We start from the raw sequence: 18,947 nt of genomic DNA, 5'->3' as shown, positions 1-18,947 counted from the left end.
TTCTGCTACTGCCTTCACCCTTTCTGCTTCTCTCTTTTTCTCCTCAGTTCGTTCCCTCATTTTGTCCAACTCATTCTTGCTTTCTTTCCTTTCCCGTGCTCTCTCTCTTTCCTCTCTCTCGAGCTGCTTGATCAGTGTATTCTGTTCATCCCTTAATTCTGCTAATCGGTCTTCCAAAATCTCTTCTTTCTGTTGTAACAGCTCTTCCCCCTTTCTTTTCCCCTCTTCCCCTTTCCTTTCACTCTTCCTGGTGTTGTCCTCGTCCATTTTCCTTACTACCTCCTCCTCTTCTTCTGTTAATGAATCTCGTAATTTTAATAATACCTGCGCAGCTACCCACTCATCCTGTCCTATTCCTGCGATCTGCTCTTCGCCAATCCCCCCTTCCCCTGCGGGCATTTTCGTGCGAGCTGATCCCGTCGTGCTACTCTGCTCTCTTCCTGTGTGGCTACCTGTGGCTGTATATGGTGGCGGGCTGCACGCCGGGTTCGAGTATCCCTCAGCCACCCTTAATTGAACCATGTCTCGTAGTTCTGTTAAAGGATATAACCCCCCTTCCTCCTTTTTCACTACCTTCGCTAGGGGTGTATCGTCGCTCTGTCCCTTTTTTATTTCCTTTTTGTTTATGTTGTTACTCTTCTCTCCTGCCTCTTCTCCGTTCCCCATGTTCTGTGTGCCTTCACTCTCTTTTTCCCCATTCTCTCCTTCCTCCTTAATCTTCTCCTCTTCCGTTGTTTCCCCCATAATGAACATTCCGTTTGGTCCTGGTCGGGACCCTTGGAACATCCTCCATAAGTTAAACACCTCCACGTGGTGCATCAACTTCTTCCCCTTGTATGTGTTATGCAGATGGGTTAATAGTGAATGTTGGGTATATGGATCGAAACTGCCATTAGGCGGCCATGGTGTTGTCATTTTGTTGTCCGTCCCCTGTGTCCATTCTATGCTATACTTGATCAGTTTCTCCCTATGGGGTGACAGTGTTTTACATATGTGTTGTAGCGGGGTAGTGAGGGTGTTCCCCCACCCTCCCGATCCTGCCCCGTATGACATAGTAGCGCTTCACTTGATCTCCTTCCCCTATTTGGTAGCGGTTATCTTACTAACAGTGTACACTATACAGCCTTAGATCTTTACCTGGCCCCGTAAGTTTGGGGACTTGCGATAGTCCGCTAAGGAAAATTAGTAAAATATAGCATTTGCATTTGTATATTCTTTTCTTTCTTTTCTTCCTTAACCGAACACCTTTACGCCCCCCTGCGGCCGAGGCGCACGTAGCCCCCTGCGGCTGCATGCCCCTTGTGACTTTCTTATACAGCCGTCCCACTTTCACTTACTCCTCCTCCCCTTTCTACACTTGCCGTGGCCGGCGTTCTCTGTGCGCAGCCACGTCCCCCTTTTCACCTTCCCCCCGATCAACTCATTACCGTTTACCTCAGTTTCCACTCCCTTACCACAACTCTCTTCCCCACCACTGTCAGAAAGAAAGATGCCTTGTGTTCGAGATATCCTATGAAAGCCCTACTGGTGACGTCACCGATCTCTTCAAACTACTGGTAAGTTCTTCATATGTTTTTGAAAGTTCAAAATATGCTTGCAATCTACCCCCGTTAACCCCACAGCTGTCTTCCTGTCACGCCTGGAACAAGGTAATCAACAATATAATCGGACTGCGCACGCTGCGTCGCCTCGCGTGTGATACGCCCCTCGACAGGAGGGCTTAACCAGCCAATTATCTTCCGTATTAGGCAACCAGCTAGCTACCGCCTACAGGGAAACGTCATCTATCTATCGAGTTTCCTGCTCGATCAATAGGGAACCTCATCTACTCATTGATCAATAATTACCAAATCGTAGGAAACCGCACACACACCCTTACACGTGGTCGCGACCTAGGCCAATCAGTGTCTACGAGCGGCCGCACGTGATGTTTTCGTGCTCCGCCCCTTTCTCTTCCGTAACGTAGCGGACTGCTCTCGCACTTGTCCAGCTACCATTCATTGCACCGTCAACACTAATTTATCAAACCTTCGCCGCGCACCTGTGTAACACCTCCCGCCTCCCGTATTCAATTCCTCCCCCCTCCCTCACAATTTCACATTGCTTGTTTTGCGTGGCATACTCACCAAGTTCTCTTGATGCGGGGCCGCTTGACTGCGTGCACCCCTCCAAGGGGCTCGCCACCTCCCCTCGTCTGGACCACGTCTAGACACTCGCCAACCGCGGGCGGGATACCTCTCAACCGGCTCCCGAAGGCCAATATCCGGATTGCGCTGTCCGGTCTTCTCGCAGTTCCGCAATGGTCCTGTAGTCCTCAAAAGGGGGCAGCGGCAGAGGGGGCCACGCCGCCGGGCCTCCTCGCAACGGGAGTACTCGGAAAAATAAAATGAAAAGCAGACCTCAAACAGATCTCAGCAGTGCCTCCAACTTGTCGGGGGGAAATTCTCCCAGGGTCGGCTGGGCCGTCCGCGGACCTCCGGGCAGGGAGGCCACAACTCCTCCCGTATATCCCAAAAAATGAGTATGAGACACACGCAAGAAGCAAAGTGATTCTGCTGTTTATTAAACAAAATGGCAGGGATGGGTCAAGGATCGTACGCGTCCGTCCTGACACTCTCTCTTCAATCGTGGGGCTCGCAGGCCCTTTTTACCTTAGTATGACGCGCTACTTGCGTCACCTGGGAAAGTTAGCAAAAAACCTATCGCCACACTGGATTGGTTCCTCGAGTGGTAGGGTTAGTAGAGCATACGTATAGAGAGCGTTATTAGTGGTTGAGGGTCAGTCAGGTGGTATACTTGGGTTGTCCCTTCAATTTGATACATGAAAATTGTTACATGAAGACCCCTGAGGATTGGCTAATGTTAATGGCGTCAGTGATAAGAGCCCCATGTTCTGATTGGTCCACTTGCGAGCCCCCCAGTCTGGGACCATCGCTGTTCCCAGCTTGCGGTGCACCTGTCATTTGCAACAATGTATCACTATGGGTATGTGCAGACAATGTGAGGATTTATTCATATGCTGGAAGGCAGACTACTCCCACCGCCGCAGATGTCCATTGAGTCTCTTCATTGTTGCTGCCTGTGTCTCAAAACGTGGGATCCAGACGCCTCCTTCCTCCTAGGTCTGGCACCCTGTCAGGTTCGGCTTGGTCACGTGAGGTGAGACCGTGGTTGAGGCAGAATTCTGCACAATTAATATTCCATTTTCCACTGTGTGCCTGGCTTAATTTGCAGGTGTGACTTTGGCGTCGGCTTGCGGCATGCGAGTTTGCAACATCGTGCCCTTGGCGGTGTGCTTTCGCCAGGCGCATTCTGCAGGGTCAGCAACTGTACTCTTGCTCATTCAATGTTCATGGAAGCTTTTGCTTGCGGCCTACTTGGGCCTGGTGCATAGGTGGAACCGTTTGATACAGAGCGCTTTAGGTTATGGTATCATATTGCTTTATCCCCAGTATCATGTCTTCGTTGTATTTCTCATTATGGTACATGGGTTTAGAAGAAGCGTGAGCAAGCCTTTTTAGATGAGTTCATTATGCGTCTTGCTTTTCTGCATTTTGAAAAGCCTATGTGAAAAATAATAAAGATGCGCGTCAGTGGGTGTGTCCGTCACCTACGTCATAGCACTGAATATGTTCTTCGTGTGGATTGGTGTGGGAGTGTCCAGTGTGCATGTTTGCACGGGTGTGCTGACCGTTGGCTAGGTCGTCATGGCATCTCTAACGATGTGTTGATTTAGTGTTGGATGGTTCAGTCGAGTTCATCCATGCCGCAGGTGTCGGCATGGGCAGGGCAGGCTGGTGGGCAGGCGGGTGGGCACGTGGGTGGGCACATCCGTATGTTCCTGTACCAGGGTATTTGGTTGTCTGGTAGATGGGCAAACTCCTCTCGTGGCGGGCGCCTGGGCCGTGATCCTCTAGGCCAGGGGTGTGAGGGGATTGGTGGGAGCCTTTTGTTCCATTCTCCCACTTCACCTTAGATGAACAGAAACATCCAAAGGCAGAGTGGAAGTAAATTCAGCAAAGAAAAAGCACACCCCCAATTCAAAAGAGTTGGACACATGGAACAAAAATGGTGTATGACTCAAGGGAACGAAGTGGCCGGTTGGGAACATATGGTGAAGCTTACTCTGCAAATATTCTGTGCCTTGGACTTGAAGGCTCAGTGCACATGGCATATAGATTTAAATTGAACTCTCTGAGCCACTGGGAGCCAGTGAAGCTGTGGTATGGCTGAAGAGATGGACATACGGTTGGGAGTACCTACCACCAGTCTGGCTTCCACATTCTGCAGTACTTTCATGCGGTAGAACAGATATGCAAGCTGAGCTAAAGGTTGTGAGTTAGAGTAGTCCAATACACTCAGCACCAGTGCAGCTACCACTGGTGCATGAAACTGTAAGGGGAGAAATCCCAAGACCCGACACAGAACTCTCAATTTATAGTGACCCGATTGACAGATTGCAGCCACCTGAGCCTCCAGAGAGAGCGAGGCAGAGATTTTCACCCCCAAATCTTTCACCACTGAGACCGGAGTTGGACAGAGACCCAGAGAGGAAGGCCAAAAAGCCAAAGTCACCAGAGAATGTGTAGACATGGGGCCCTCAACCAGGATCTCACTCTTCTACCCATTCAATTTAAGCCAGTTGCAGGACATCCACCTTCCCACATCCTCCAAACATCTCCGTAGCTGAAATGCTGGATAAGGATGGGAAGGATCAAGCTGCAGAATGATTTGGGTCTCATCAGCATAGGAGTAGCACTGGAGGCCATGGGAGTGGATGAGCCTAACCAACTGCTGGATGTAGAGATTGAATAACGTGGGGGACAGAGCCGAGCCTAGTGGATCCCACAAGTCAAAGGAACAGACACCAAACAAAAAGGTGGAAGAAAAAGTGTTTGTGTACAATCAGAGAGGAATGCAGAGAACCAGGAAAGTACTTGTCCAGATATCCCCACCCCGGCCAGGCAGGCGAGCAGGATGGGGTGGTCAACAGTGTCAAATGCCGCTGATAGGTCTAATAAGACCAAACCCCCCACTCCTCCCTGGTCGGAGAGAGGTCATCCACTACTGAGACAGGTACACCCTCTATACCCCGGCCAGGATGGAAACTAGACTGAAAGGGATAAAAGAAAGCCGAGGGCTGCAAGAAGGAACTAAGAAGAGGACCAATTAAAGACGCTAGACGCCTCATAAAGAACTGGAGCAGAGAAACAAGGCAGAAGTTAGAGGGACAAGCATGATCCAGTGAAGGTTTTTTCAGAAGTGGGGTCACCAGTGCATGTTTCAACTGCAAAGGAATAATCCCCAACTGACAAGAATGATTAATAGCTTGGGCTACACACGGGGCGATGGCCCGCATTATCTCCTTACACACTGCTGATGGAATATCATCCAAAACTGACAAAGATTTAAGCCGAGAAGTGGCCTTTAAGATCTCCTCCACTGAAAACACAGGAAAGGTAGACCATGTCCCTGGGGAAAGGAAGCCAGATGCCGCCGAAAAACCTCCCTCAGACACGGGGTGAGATAACGCAATAGAGTCATGAATTGTTTTAATTTTCTCAGAAAAGAAGCTAGACAAAGAATAACACAACTCCTGTGATTGAACAGCTCTGGCCAGAGCTGGTGCAGGGGAGGCTAGAGAGCGTACAAGTTCAAATAGCTCCCTAGGCTGATTAAGGGCAGCCCCAACTTTGCCTGAGTAGAACCGACTCTTGGGTCACAATAGCATTATGGAATGCAGCTGAGGCCTGGCGCACTGACACCGATAAGGTTGAGAGTAGGAGCATCTGAGAGTAGGAGCATCTCCACTTCCATTTAGAGTTGGAGATGGATGAGCGGAGAGCTCGAGAAGGGAGATATTTAGGAAGAGAGAGTTGGAGGTAGTGCAGGCCCAAGCCCCAGAAAGCCTTGTGGACAATTTAGAGGATCTTTAACCTGATCCTGGCCTCCACTGGGGGCCAATGAAGAGATTCCAGAGCTGGATCGGTACAATCCCAGGGTTTGAGGCCAAAGGACAAGTCTCGCAGTCCTGTTCTAAATAAGTTGTAGAGGACAGAGAGTAGATGCAGGAAGATTTAGAAAGAGGCTGTTGCAGTAGTCCAGCCTAGAGAGGACCAGAGCTCTGGAGACAGTGAGCTTCTGGTGAGAAAGTAAGGAAAGGAAACTACCTCTGGTAGATGTGAGGAGAGAAGGAGAGGGTGGAGTCGAAGATGACTCCAAGGTTCTTAGCCTCACAGGTAGGAGTAGGAAGAGGGCCCAAAGTGGGAGGCAAGAGAGAGAGAGCAATGGAGGGAGCTGGTGTTCCGATGAGGAGGATCTCCATCTTACTGGCATTAAGACACAGATCATTTGCGGCACACCACTCCTGAATTGCCGACAGAGAGTCTGGAATGAAAGAGTAGAGGTGGCTGAGGGGAGCCTGAAATAGAGCTGGGTGTCATCTGCAGAGAACAGCGATGCAGTGTGCAAGAGGTGCAAGGGATTGGTTGAACAGCCAAGGAGAAAGGTTAGACCCCTGGGGAACACCACAGGTAGAGTGAAACATAAAGGAGAGGAAGGATCCCAGCTGGACCTGAGAGGGTCAATCAGTGAGAAAGGAGGTCAGCCAGGCCAGAGCCTGATCAACAATACCGAGGTTATCACATAGGCGATTGAGCAGGATGGCATGGTTGACCATATCAAAAGCAGAAGAAAGATCGAGGAGAATGAGCACAGGAGAAAGGTAGAGTCAAGGTTAGAGAACAGGTCTTCACAGATGTTCAGTAGAGCAGGTTCTATGCTTCTGGCAGCTCTGAAGCTAGACTGGTGGTCATGGAGACAACAGATTCAGTGTGAAAATTAAGTTGGGAGATGCCCAGCTTTTCTAAGAGTTTGCCCAGGAAAGGAGTGATGGAGATCGGGTGATAGTTTACTGGAGAGGAAGGATCAGCAGAGGACTTTTTTAGGAGGGGTGCACAAGGGAGTGCTTAAGTGGGGAGGGGAAGGTTCCAGTGGCAAAAGAGTGATTGCAGAAATCAGCCAAGACTGGAGCAAGGGTGTCGATGTGGTCCTTAATGGTTCTGGATGATAGGAGAAGAACCTGTTCTGATGAGACTTTCATAGATTGGACTTGTCTAGAAACGTCATCGGGGCGAACAAGGGAAAGGAAGAGAGCGGAGGATGACAGACAGCTCCAGGCAGGCAGGAGTGGAAGAGAGGAGGAGGAAGAGGAAGAGAAGACAGGGTGTCCAGAGTTTTAGTCATGAAATTAGAAGCCAAGGCCATACAGAGTGCCTTGCAGGGAACAGGAGAGGCAGAGACTGTAGCAGGCTTGGCCAGCTCCTTGCAGATTTTGAACAGTTCAGCCGAGTTGTTAGATGCCGCAGAGATGCAGGCTTGGATGTGTGCTCTCTTCTTGGCGAGGACAGAGAGCCTGTACTGCCTTTGGAGCAGCTACCATTATAACCAACATGGTTCCTGTAACTATGTACAACACTCTAACACACCTCCTCTCCTCTAACTATTTACATTGACATTGATGGGGTGTTGCTGTTCTTCACAACACACCTCCTGTCCATGCACCTTAGCTCACTGCCAACCACTGCCTGTAAACACCACCATCACATTTCATCACAGCCACTCTCTCTTTACTCCACCTCTCACCATTACTCAATAAAACTGTGTTAACCAAATCTCTCACCACCTTCATCAGAGATGAAAATGTCACCCCTCTTATACCTCACCTCACCTTGGACCTCCTTTGAGCATTCAACATCCTCTCCTTCAAAGCCTCTATTCGTACCTCTCCCCACACTTCCACAAACTTTTTCATCCACCCAGGATGAAGCCTAGAATTCGGGACCCATTTCTGCATAGCTTCAAATGGCAACACACCTGTCACTTGGTGGGGTGCAACTCTATATTTAAGCACCCTCTCCATAACTGTCTGCTCCCAAATACCACCAGACGTTATCACAGTCCTAATCACCTTCATCAATGTTCTATTGAATCTTTCAACAGTGGCATTGCCTTTGGGATTATAGAGAGCCTTGGTAGAGTGTTCAATGCCATTAATCACCTAGAAATTCCTGCATCTTTCTACCCACAAACTGGGGGCCATTATTTGACACAATTCACCTGGGAAATCCTTCTCTCCAGAACACTGACTCCAAGAATTGTATTATCCTACGTGAGCAAATGGCCCTCACTATGCACACCTTAGGCAATTTGACAACAAATCCATCAAAACAATTACATACACTCTTTGGGCAGCCCTTACAGGACCCACAGTATCCACAGCCACAACATCCCAAACCAAACTGGGCGGCTCTTCATAGTTGGCACTCTGGTACATAGAGCTTTATCACTATCCAAACACGCCTCACGACTCTTCAAAATAATTCAATATTGTTGTCCATCCCATTATATCTGCAAAGGGGGTGGCTTCCGCCTACCGGTCCTCTGGTAGGCTGAATATAGGAGTTGGCACCCAATCACCAACAGCTGAATTCAAACAGCTGCTCGATACATTCGGGGAGAAGAAGCCATCTTGGAGTAACATTGTATGCTCTTTAGCAGTGAGCTAGTAAACCGAGGTTGCTGGGCAACAGCTTTCCACGTTGCACACCGCCAAGTTATGTGATAATATTATGTGGTAGGAAACAGCGCATTTAGCCAGATATTTAGGATTGATGAAAGTGACAGAAAGGAGCAAGATCTCTCGATGCTCCCAATTAAGCCCAGTAGCTTACCTCGAGGCTTAAAAGTCTCTGTGCTGCTCCGGCAATGTGTATTGCAGCAGCAAGAGCTCCAGCTCAATCCAAAGCGGCAGACACAGCTATGTGTAGCGCAGAAGAGTATTCAAGGCTGTCAGAGGAATCTCTACTGTGAAAAACAACACCTGAATGCCCTCGGGTTAGTGTCATTTCGAGGGTTTAAAGAGAAAGGGACTTCACACAGAACACAGGAGTGTGATTTTCATTTCAGATTATTTTATCAAGCCTATGGAATCAACGGGCTGAAGCAAGTGTAGTTACATGTCACAGGTTCTCATCAAACATCAAACCCACCTCCATTAGTAGCAATTTGTGCTACCAATTCCTTTGGAAATTAGATTAACCCTGAGCCATTGTGGGCTCTTAATGTGAGTTGTAGGACTGGGCAGGCATGTGGAGACTCTGCTGTGTGCTACACCCTGACAGACAGGCAAGGAGAGGCATTACATATGCTTTAATGTTCTTCCGGTTTAGGAACCTCCTGTCCCTCGGGGATCATTAAAGGTAAGGTTCTCACTCCCTTTTGTGATGGCTGTCTATTTCCCAATGGCTGGTGACTTTGAGATGCCAACATGACTTAATGCAGTGGTGAGTTACCACTCCATTTATAGTAAATATTGTAACTTGATGGTTTCAATTCAGTCAAAAGAGACAGGACACTGAGTGGTGAACCACTTTATTGAGGTTTCTCTGAATGAGAGGTTACTCCAGAGTCATTGCCCTCCCTCTCCAGGGAGGGAAAATAAAGAGAACTCCCGCCCAGGGAATGAGGGCCAAACTAGGTCCACAAGAGTCCTCTCAGAGTCCAATTCATTTATATCCCGACACGGCAAACTCGGAAAATGATCTGTCACCCCTAGTTTGAAAACCTTGGTGGCCTGTTTGAGAGTAACACGCTTGCTCATCAGTGTCCTTCGCCTCCTCAGACAGGCCATGGGGCAGTATCCCGATCCACTGGCAGTATTGACCAACTGGAGGAACCACAGTGTAATCACTCAGAGATCCCTGGGCTGTACATTTGTCAGTGATGACAAGGACAACGTGAAGCCACAACATCCTGGTTTTCTAGCCAACATGAACATGCTTATCTAGTCCCACCTCACTTCTCCCAGGTCTGATATCTCCCGTGTTACTGGGTAGCCTGTGGGCTCGATCCAGCCAGTCCATCAGATCTGTTAGTCTGCTTTCTCATGACCTAGAGAAAGACAGCCTTGCTTTTGTCTTCTGATGACCACAGCTCAATCATAACAGACAAGACCTCCAAAGCTGAAGTGTGTGTTGCTAGGGATCACCCACGTTGCTTTCCTGTAAGAAACAGAAACTCTGAAGCCACTGGATCCTTTTCACAATGTAGTGGGATCTAGAATGAGCAAATGTGAGCAGAACCAAAAGTGAGTAATTTGCAGGAATTGGGTTTGGCAGGTATACTCAGAGGCTAAAATCAACCTTGAAGATTAACATTGTTTTGCATGTTTAGATCCAAGTAATCCATGTTAATACATTGTATCCAGATAAAAACAATCACATCAAGATAAATGCATGTGTTTTGCTGACATGAAATGCTCGGTCTACCGAGAAAGTCTGCCAGTGACTGGAGGGCTTCTATACTACTACTGTCCCCCTCAGAATGGATACTTGAGATCATTTGGAATGCAGCTTCCCCTGGAAGGACAAACACTGAACACATGGGCTTATTTCTGAATTGCTTGTCTTTCTAGATCATTCAGTCAGGGAGGGTAGGAATGATCCAGTTTGGCCACAGCGAGGACATTTCTCGGAGAATCTCCAGGATCGTCCCAATATTGAGGCCCTTATTGCCGTCCATCAAGGCATGAACTGTTTGATGTCAAGGCCGAATGAGTGATGCACTGAAGACATTACATTGGGTATTCCTGGCTCTGCTCATGAAGCCATGTTAGTGGAGAGTGATATCAGAAACCTCTGTCCCCCATTGATTGCGTGTGTGTAGGTATCATGATGTCTGCTGGTAATTCAAAGTATGGCTTGCTGGCCCATGAGGAGCTCTCTATAGCTAATGTACAGAGAAACAGAAAAAGAGTATAACACTGTCAATAGAGAGACAGCAGTAAAACAAGGATTGCACACCAAACACCTGAAGGAGGTGGGCGGCTGAAGTAGAAGCCAAGAGAAGGACAACATGTATGCACAGAATGGCATGGCAGGTGGGGTCCCTTTGGAGACCAGGCACCTCAATGGACACAATGTTTGATGGGACTAGAACAAAGAGTGGGGGGGGTACAATCAAAATGATGCTGGCATGTTTAAACCATGGTGATCTCAGCTGAGCCAATAGAAGGTGTTCACCTTATGGATGGACCTGACCAAGCCAATAGAGCTGAGACAAGGAAGGGCGGTAGTTGAGAAGGTGTCACTAGTTATCATGACCACTGTACTCAACAGTGGCCATTGGATGTCCAGTTATGATGACTTGACATCCAATGGGATGTCCTTGTTTCCTTGTGGCCATGGGATGTCCAGTTATGATGACCACTGTACTCAACAGTGGGCCATGGGATGTCCAGTTATGATGACCACTGTACTCAACAGTGGCCATGGGATGTCCAGTTATGATGACCACTGTACTTAACAGTGGGCCATGGGAGGTCCTTGTTTCCTTGTGGCCATGGGATGTCCAGTTATGATGACCACTGTACTCAACAGTGGGCCATGGGATGTCCAGTTATGATGACCACTGTACTCAACAGTGGCCATGGGATGTCCAGTTATGATGACCACTGTACTCAACAGTGGGCCATGGGAGGTCCTTGTTTCCTTGTGGCCATGGGATGTCCAGTTATGATGACCACTGTACTCAACAGTGGGCCATGGGATGTCCTTGTTTCCTTGTGGCCATGGGATGTCCAGTTATGATGACCACTGTACTCAACAGTGGGCCATGGGATGTCCTTGTTTCCTTGCAGCATTTATTAAGGATGCTTGATAAGATCTTGAAATGTAGTCATTTGGCACAGGATGTGTAGAGCGGCATCATGGCGGATGAGCATCCGACAATCAAGGGCACGCGTGGACTGCCTAAATCATTCTATTCGTATACTTCAGGTACACATTGTCTTGAGGTTGTTTTCCCTGAAAACAAGATGTGCAACGTCGTACGTACGTCACGTGGAGAACTAAGAAACCTAAACTATACCACATGTTTCCTTGGCTATAAAGGATCCATTGGTGTTGGTTGCAAAATGCAAATAAAAACAAACCTACACATGTAGATGAAATTATACAAAATGACATATAAAACACATAGGTCTTGTAACAAGTGGCCACTCATCTATCGGCATATACATTGAACACACATGTCTGGTAGCAAGTGGGAACTTGTCTTCTGGAAGGATAGTTTAATATTTCAGATAGACTATAACGGATATTCTGTCCTGTGCATATAAATGAATGGAAAATGCCACAAACCAGAACAATGTACTACAATTATATAAAAGTGGATGAAAACTAGGGAACACAAGACAGTAGTATACTATTGCGAAGGTGAACTATGTATCCATCAGCTGGTTAATGCAACTGATTGATTGGTGGGTTAATGCAGTGACCCTATTGGTGGGTTAATGCAGTGCATCCACTGGTGGGTTAATGCTGTGACCCCATTGGCAGGTTAATGCAGTGGCCCTACTGGTGAGTTAAATAAGTGAATTCATTGATGGGTTAATGCAGTGCATCCACTGGTGGGTTAATACAGTGACCCTATTGGTGGGTTAATGCAGTGCATCCACTGGTGGGTTAATACAGTGACCCTATTGGTGGGTTAATGCAGTGCATCCACTGGTGGGTTAATACAGTGACCCTGTTGGTGGGTTAATGCAGTGTATCCACTGGTGGGTTAATACAGTGACCCTGTTGGTGGGTTAATGCAGTGCATCCACTGGTGGGTTAATAAAGTGACCCTGTTGGTGGGGTAATGCAGTGCATCCACTGGTGGGTTAATACAGTGACCCTGTTGGTGGGGTAATGCAGTGCATCCACTGGTGGGTTAATACAGTGACCCTGTTGGTGGGGTAATGCAGTGCATCCACTGGTGGGTTAATACAGTGACCCTATTGGTGGGTTAATGCAGTGCATCCACTGGTGGGTTAATACAGTGACCCTGTTGGTGGGGTAATGCAGTGCATCCACTGGTGGGTTAATACAGTGACCCTGTTGGTGGGGTAATGCAGTGCATCCACTGGTGGGTTAATACAGTGACCCTGTTGGTGGGGTAATGCAGTGCATCCACTGGTGGGTTAATACAGTGACCCTGTTGGTGGGGTAATGCAGTGCATCCACTGGTGGGTTAATACAGTGACCCTGTTGGTGGGGTAATGCAGTGTATCCACTGGTGGGTTAATACAGTGACCCTATTGGTGGGTTAATGCAGTGGCACTATTGGTGGGTTAATACAGTGACCCTGTTGGTGGGGTAATGCAGTGTATCCACTGGTGGGTTAATACAGTGACCCTATTGGTGGGTTAATGCAGTGGCACTATTGGTGGGTTAATACAGTGACCCTGTTGGTGGGGTAATGCAGTGTATCCACTGCTGGGTTAATACAGTGACCCTATTGGTGGGGTAATGCAGTGCATCCACTGGTGGGTTAATACAGTGACCCTGTTGGTGGGTTAATGCAGTGCATCCACTGGTGGGTTAATACAGTGACCCTATTGGTGGGTTAATGCAGTGCATCCACTGGTGGGTTAATACAGTGACCCTATTGGTGGGTTAATGCAGTGCATCCACTGGTGGGTTAATACAGTGACCCTATTGGTGGGTTAATGCAGTGGCACTATTGGTGGGTTAATACAGTGACCCTGTTGGTGGGGTAATGCAGTGTATCCACTGGTGGGTTAATACAGTGACCCTGTTGGTGGGGTAATGCAGTGTATCCACTGGTGGGTTAATACAGTGACCCTATTGGTGGGTTAATGCAGTGGCACTAGTGGTGGGTTAATACAGTGACCCTGTTGGTGGGGTAATGCAGTGTATCCACTGGTGGGTTAATACAGTGAGCCTGTTGGTGGGTTAATGCAGTGTATCCACTGGTGGGTTAATACAGTGACCCTATTGGTGGGGTAATGCAGTGTATCCACTGGTGGGTTAATACAGTGACCCTGTTGGTGGGGTAATGCAGTGTATCCACTGGTGGGTTAATACAGTGACCCTGTTGGTGGGGTAATGCAGTGTGTCCACTGGTGGGTTAATACAGTGACCCTATTGGTGGGTTAATGCAGTAGCACTATTGGTGGGTTAATACAGTGACCCTGTTGGTGGGGTAATGCAGTGTATCCACTGGTGGGTTAATACAGTGACCCTATTGGTGGGTTAATGCAGTGGCACTATTGGTGGGTTAATACAGTGACCCTGTTGGTGGGGTAATGCAGTGTATCCACTGCTGGGTTAATACAGTGACCCTATTGGTGGGGTAATGCAGTGCATCCACTGGTGGGTTAATACAGTGACCCTGTTGGTGGGTTAATGCAGTGCATCCACTGGTGGGTTAATACAGTGACCCTATTTGTGGGTTAATGCAGTGCATCCACTGGTGGGTTAATACAGTGACCCTATTGGTGGGTTAATGCAGTGGCACTATTGGTGGGTTAATACAGTGACCCTGTTGGTGGGGTAATGCAGTGTATCCACTGGTGGGTTAATACAGTGACCCTGTTGGTGGGGTAATGCAGTGTATCCACTGGTGGGTTAATACAGTGACCCTATTGGTGGGGTAATGCAGTGGCACTAGTGGTGGGTTAATACAGTGACCCTGTTGGTGGGGTAATGCAGTGTTTCCACTGGTGGGTTAATACAGTGACCCTGTTGGTGGGTTAATGCAGTGTATCCACTGGTGGGTTAATACAGTGACCCTATTGGTGGGGTAATGCAGTGTATCCACTGGTGGGTTAATACAGTGACCCTGTTGGTGGGGTAATGCAGTGTATCCACTGGTGGGTTAATACAGTGACCCTGTTGGTGGGGTAATGCAGTGTATCCACTGGTGGGTTAATACAGTGACCCTATTGGTGGGTTAATGCAGTAGCACTATTGGTGGGTTAATACAGTGACCCTGTTGGTGGGGTAATGCAGTGTATCCACTGGTGGGTTAATACAGTGACCCTATTGGTGGGTTAATGCAGTGGCACTATTGGTGGGTTAATACAGTGACCCTGTTGGTGGGGTAATGCAGTGTATCCACTGGTGGGTTAATACAGTGACCCTGTTGGTGGGGTAATGCAGTGTATCCACTGGTGGGTTAATACAGTGACCCTGTTGGTGGGGTAATGCAGTGTATCCACTGGTGGGTTAATGCAGTGACCCTATTGGTGGGTTAATGCAGTGGCACTATTGGTGGGTTAAAGAAGTGAATGCATTGGTGGGTTAATGCAGGGGCCCTACTGGTGGGTTAAAGAAGTGAATGCATTGGCAGGTTAATTCAGTGGCCCTACTAGTGGGTTAAAGAAGTGAATGCATTGGCAGGTTAATGCAGTGGCACTATTGGTGGGTTAAAGAAGTGAATGCATTGGTGGGTTAATGCAGTGGTGCTATTGATGGGATAAATAACTTAATTCATTGGTTGGTTAATGCAGAGGATCCACTGGTGGGATGATGCAGTGACCCTATTGGTGGGGTAATGCAGTGTATCCACTGCTGGGTTAATACAGTGACCCTATTGGTGGGTTAATGCAGTGGCGCTATTGGTGGGATACATAAGTTAATTCATTGGTTGGTTAATGCAGAGGATCCACTGGTGGGATGATGTAGTGACCCTATTGGTGGGTTGATACATGAACATAATGTGGGTTAATGCAATTGGTTTGTTTGTTGGATGATGTGCTGGATCCAGTGGCGGGTTAATGCAGTATATTCAGTGGAAGTATAATTCATTAGAACCATTGGTGTTTTAATGCAGCAGATCTAGTTGTGGGATAATGCAGAGGGTCCATTGGTGGGTTAAAAGGGGGTCTGGAAATTCTTGAAGGAGCGAGGTGGTCTATTTCATCACATTCTCTGTGTGTAGTCTTTCTTTTTCCTTCATTGATGATACACCTGGAGGATTGCTTCTATTTTTTTATTTTATTGATATAGTTGATTAATCCACTTTTCAATATATGTATACAAAATTCATAAAAGTAAATTAAAATCATTATAATGTTCATATTTCACATATTTTGATCCAAATTACATAACAACAGATGAAAAGAGAACAAAAAAACAAATTGAAAAAGGAACAACTCCATAAAAACAAGAACATAAAATAACTCAGAATAACTGAAGTTCTATCATTTGGGGCTATCACCAGCCACATCATTGCATGTTGAAATCACTGAAGATGTACAGGATTTTCCTCTTGTAACTTTAGTGATAACAGATAGTTGACAATGTCTATTCTTACTTTGTTCATTTCAGCGTTATAAACATAATACCAGAAATCTTCAATTGTAAGAAGTCGATATGCTTCGAAATGAGATTTAAAATGTTGTTTCTTTTTTCGAGAGCATCGAGCAAGATGCTATTAAATGTGGCAGAGTTTCAGGGGTCCTAGGATCCCTACAGAAACGGCAAATGTTCTTAACAGGGAGACTCAATTTCCATTTGGCTAATAAATCTCTAGTGTGCCATATATTTAGTCTAAATCTTGAAAGAAATCTCTAAATTTCGAATGCTTGGTGTTCTGACATTGGTTGCGCATGTTAGTGCAATTCCATAGCATGATTTTATATTTGGCCTAATCAGGGTTTGTTGTTAGTAATTCTTCTAAAACCTCAGCCATCTGCAAAAATACTTTGATCTTCTCCCGCCAAACAGCCATCGAGCGGTGAGTTGTCATTTTCATGTAAATCGACAATACATGTAAAATGGTGTTCTCGTGGCAGCTCATAACACACTATACAAGCCACATCATTTCCACATGTACATAGTATACGAGGAGGATAATCCCAATTCATAACGTAACACGCAAATAGGTACATCCTTAGGTAATTGTAACAGGGTTTTCCAGAAGGCACCTTCCAAAATAGACCAAGACAGCTAATTTCTCCCTGTTCTAGTCTCTGCACCGTAAATTACAGTAGGCACTGCCTTTTGGCAATAATAGGTCAGCACTGATTTCAATGAAAATGTTCCATACTTATGATTTAAGATAGAGGCCTGTGCAGTAGCAGCTCTCATGTTAGCTCTGAGGTCCTCATAGTGTAGGGCATCTGATTATAAAGTGTTAACATTAAGGCCTAGATATTTATATTGCAGTACATGTTCAAGTGGATGAGACAATAAAGCCCAAACTTGATGGGATATCTCGGTCCATTGTGTAGGTGCAATCTTCATAACCTTTGATTTTGTCAAATTAATAAGCAGTTCATTAGCATTCACATATTTCCCTAATTGGTCCAGTAATGCTTGTAGGCCGCTGGGAGTTTTCGCCAATAACACAAGGTCATCAGCGTAAAACAACCAGGGGGCTGCACTAGGTCCTAAGCGAGGATCATCAGATGTTACCTCAGTGAATTGGACACTATATTAGCTATAAAATAGTTGAACAGGGTAGAAGCCATCAGGCATCCCTGTTTTAGCCCTTTGTAGGTATTAATGGAACGCAAGAGTCTGCCATCCATACTTAATCTAACCTGTATTGAGGTGTTACTATGAAATTCCTGTATCCAGTGTTGGAGATAAACTGGGAAAGAGCTCCTTGCTAGCTTATTAAACATTAGTTGTCTTGATACCGAATCAAAGGCAGTTTCAAAGTCGATAAATGCCAGGAAGAGTGGTTGCTTCATCTGTAACTCGTGTTTGTTGATGGCGTGTAGTACCTGTAGATTACCTGATGTGCCTAGTCCTGGTACCAAGCCCGACTGGAAAGGATCATGTATGGGACGCACTGGTCCACTTATTGAAATAATCCAAAACCAATCTCGCAAATAGCTTCCCAGGTGCGTCCAGCAAGGCAATTGGTCTGTGTTTGCGCGGATCTACTCGGTCCCCTTTTTTTAGATGGGGACAATAATCGACTTTTGCCAAGAAAGAGGAATGTTATGAGTAAATACAGTTTGTTTGACTATGACTCGCAATATAGAGGCTCATGCTTTTGGATGGCTTTTTAGCATGGCATTCGAAAGGCCATCAGGGCCGGGCGCCCTCTAGGCGCCAAGTCTTTTGATATTATACACTATATCAGCCTCATTAATCACTAGTTGAGCGTCCATGTTAGCAATAGGACGGGATACATGATTAGCCCTATGAGCGTTAGCATACAGTGATTCATAGTATTGAGTCCAAAGTCCAAACTTCCTCTGGTACTGCATTAATTTGCATCACAGATTGTTTATCAGAATATATTGTCTTTATCATCCCCACACCAAAGCAGAGCTTTTAGCCGCTATAGAATACAACATGACCCAGGCATCTTTTAGTATCATGTCAGCTTTACGCTGCTTCAGCCATTTTTTGTATCTGTTCTTAAGCCTAGAGATTTCTCTAGTTTATTCAGGAATATGTTGGGTCATTAAGATCCGAATTTGTTTTTTAAGGTTATCCTTATATAGTTTAACATCTTCATCAAAGACATGTGAATGCACTTTATTTGTCATCAAACTGTGATATGCGTTCTTTTTGAATAACTGAAGAGTAGCAACATAATCACCATCATGGTGGTGAAAATGTGTTTCTAAGCTGTCTTCAGGATAGGTTATTGCTACCAATAAGTCATTCAAAGCAGAGGGCGTCCATCTAAATCGATTGATTTTGGATGAAATGGATACAGCAGTGTTATACGATTGTGCTATGTCCCAATTAGTATCAGTGGGCCATTCCCAATTCAAATGAAGAATATTGTGATCGCTCTGAACTTGTTAAATGACTTTAAAGGAGCTCACAATAGTAAATAAGCTGTTATCAACATATACATAGTCAATTAGTGATGAATAGGTACCTCGATGCCAGGTCGAGTGAGGCGGAATATCACCCTGCACAGAACCGTTCACCAAGTTGAGTCCTCTCTCCTTCATAAGGAGATTCCGTTGATGCACGGTATCTTTCAAATGTCCACTTTTGTCATCTATACAATTCATTTTGAGATCTCCAGCTATTGTTATATGGTTTATAGCAGGGGTTTTAGCAATGAGATTGAGCTAAATATCCATGTCTCTAAAAAAACAACTATCTTTGATGCTAAAATGG

The 18,947-nt window shown here is 46.4% G+C and overlaps 1 protein-coding gene across 1 annotated transcript in view; it reads left to right on the top strand.

Moving 5' to 3' along the window:
- Positions 1-18,947, top strand: part of LOC138528214 (extracellular calcium-sensing receptor-like) — a 111,884-nt gene that overhangs the window by 89,534 nt on the left and 3,403 nt on the right. The window contains exon 7 of the mRNA XM_069639670.1: positions 12,244-12,259. Within this exon, the coding sequence (XP_069495771.1) occupies positions 12,244-12,259 (16 nt within the window). The remainder of the gene's footprint in view (positions 1-12,243; positions 12,260-18,947) is intronic.

Source organism: Ambystoma mexicanum, chromosome 7q (assembly GCF_040938575.1).
Source record: "Ambystoma mexicanum isolate Mex_15411 chromosome 7q, UKY_AmexF1_1, whole genome shotgun sequence".
Taxonomy (NCBI): domain Eukaryota; kingdom Metazoa; phylum Chordata; class Amphibia; order Caudata; family Ambystomatidae; genus Ambystoma; species Ambystoma mexicanum.
This window is presented reverse-complemented; position numbering and strand designations above follow the sequence as displayed.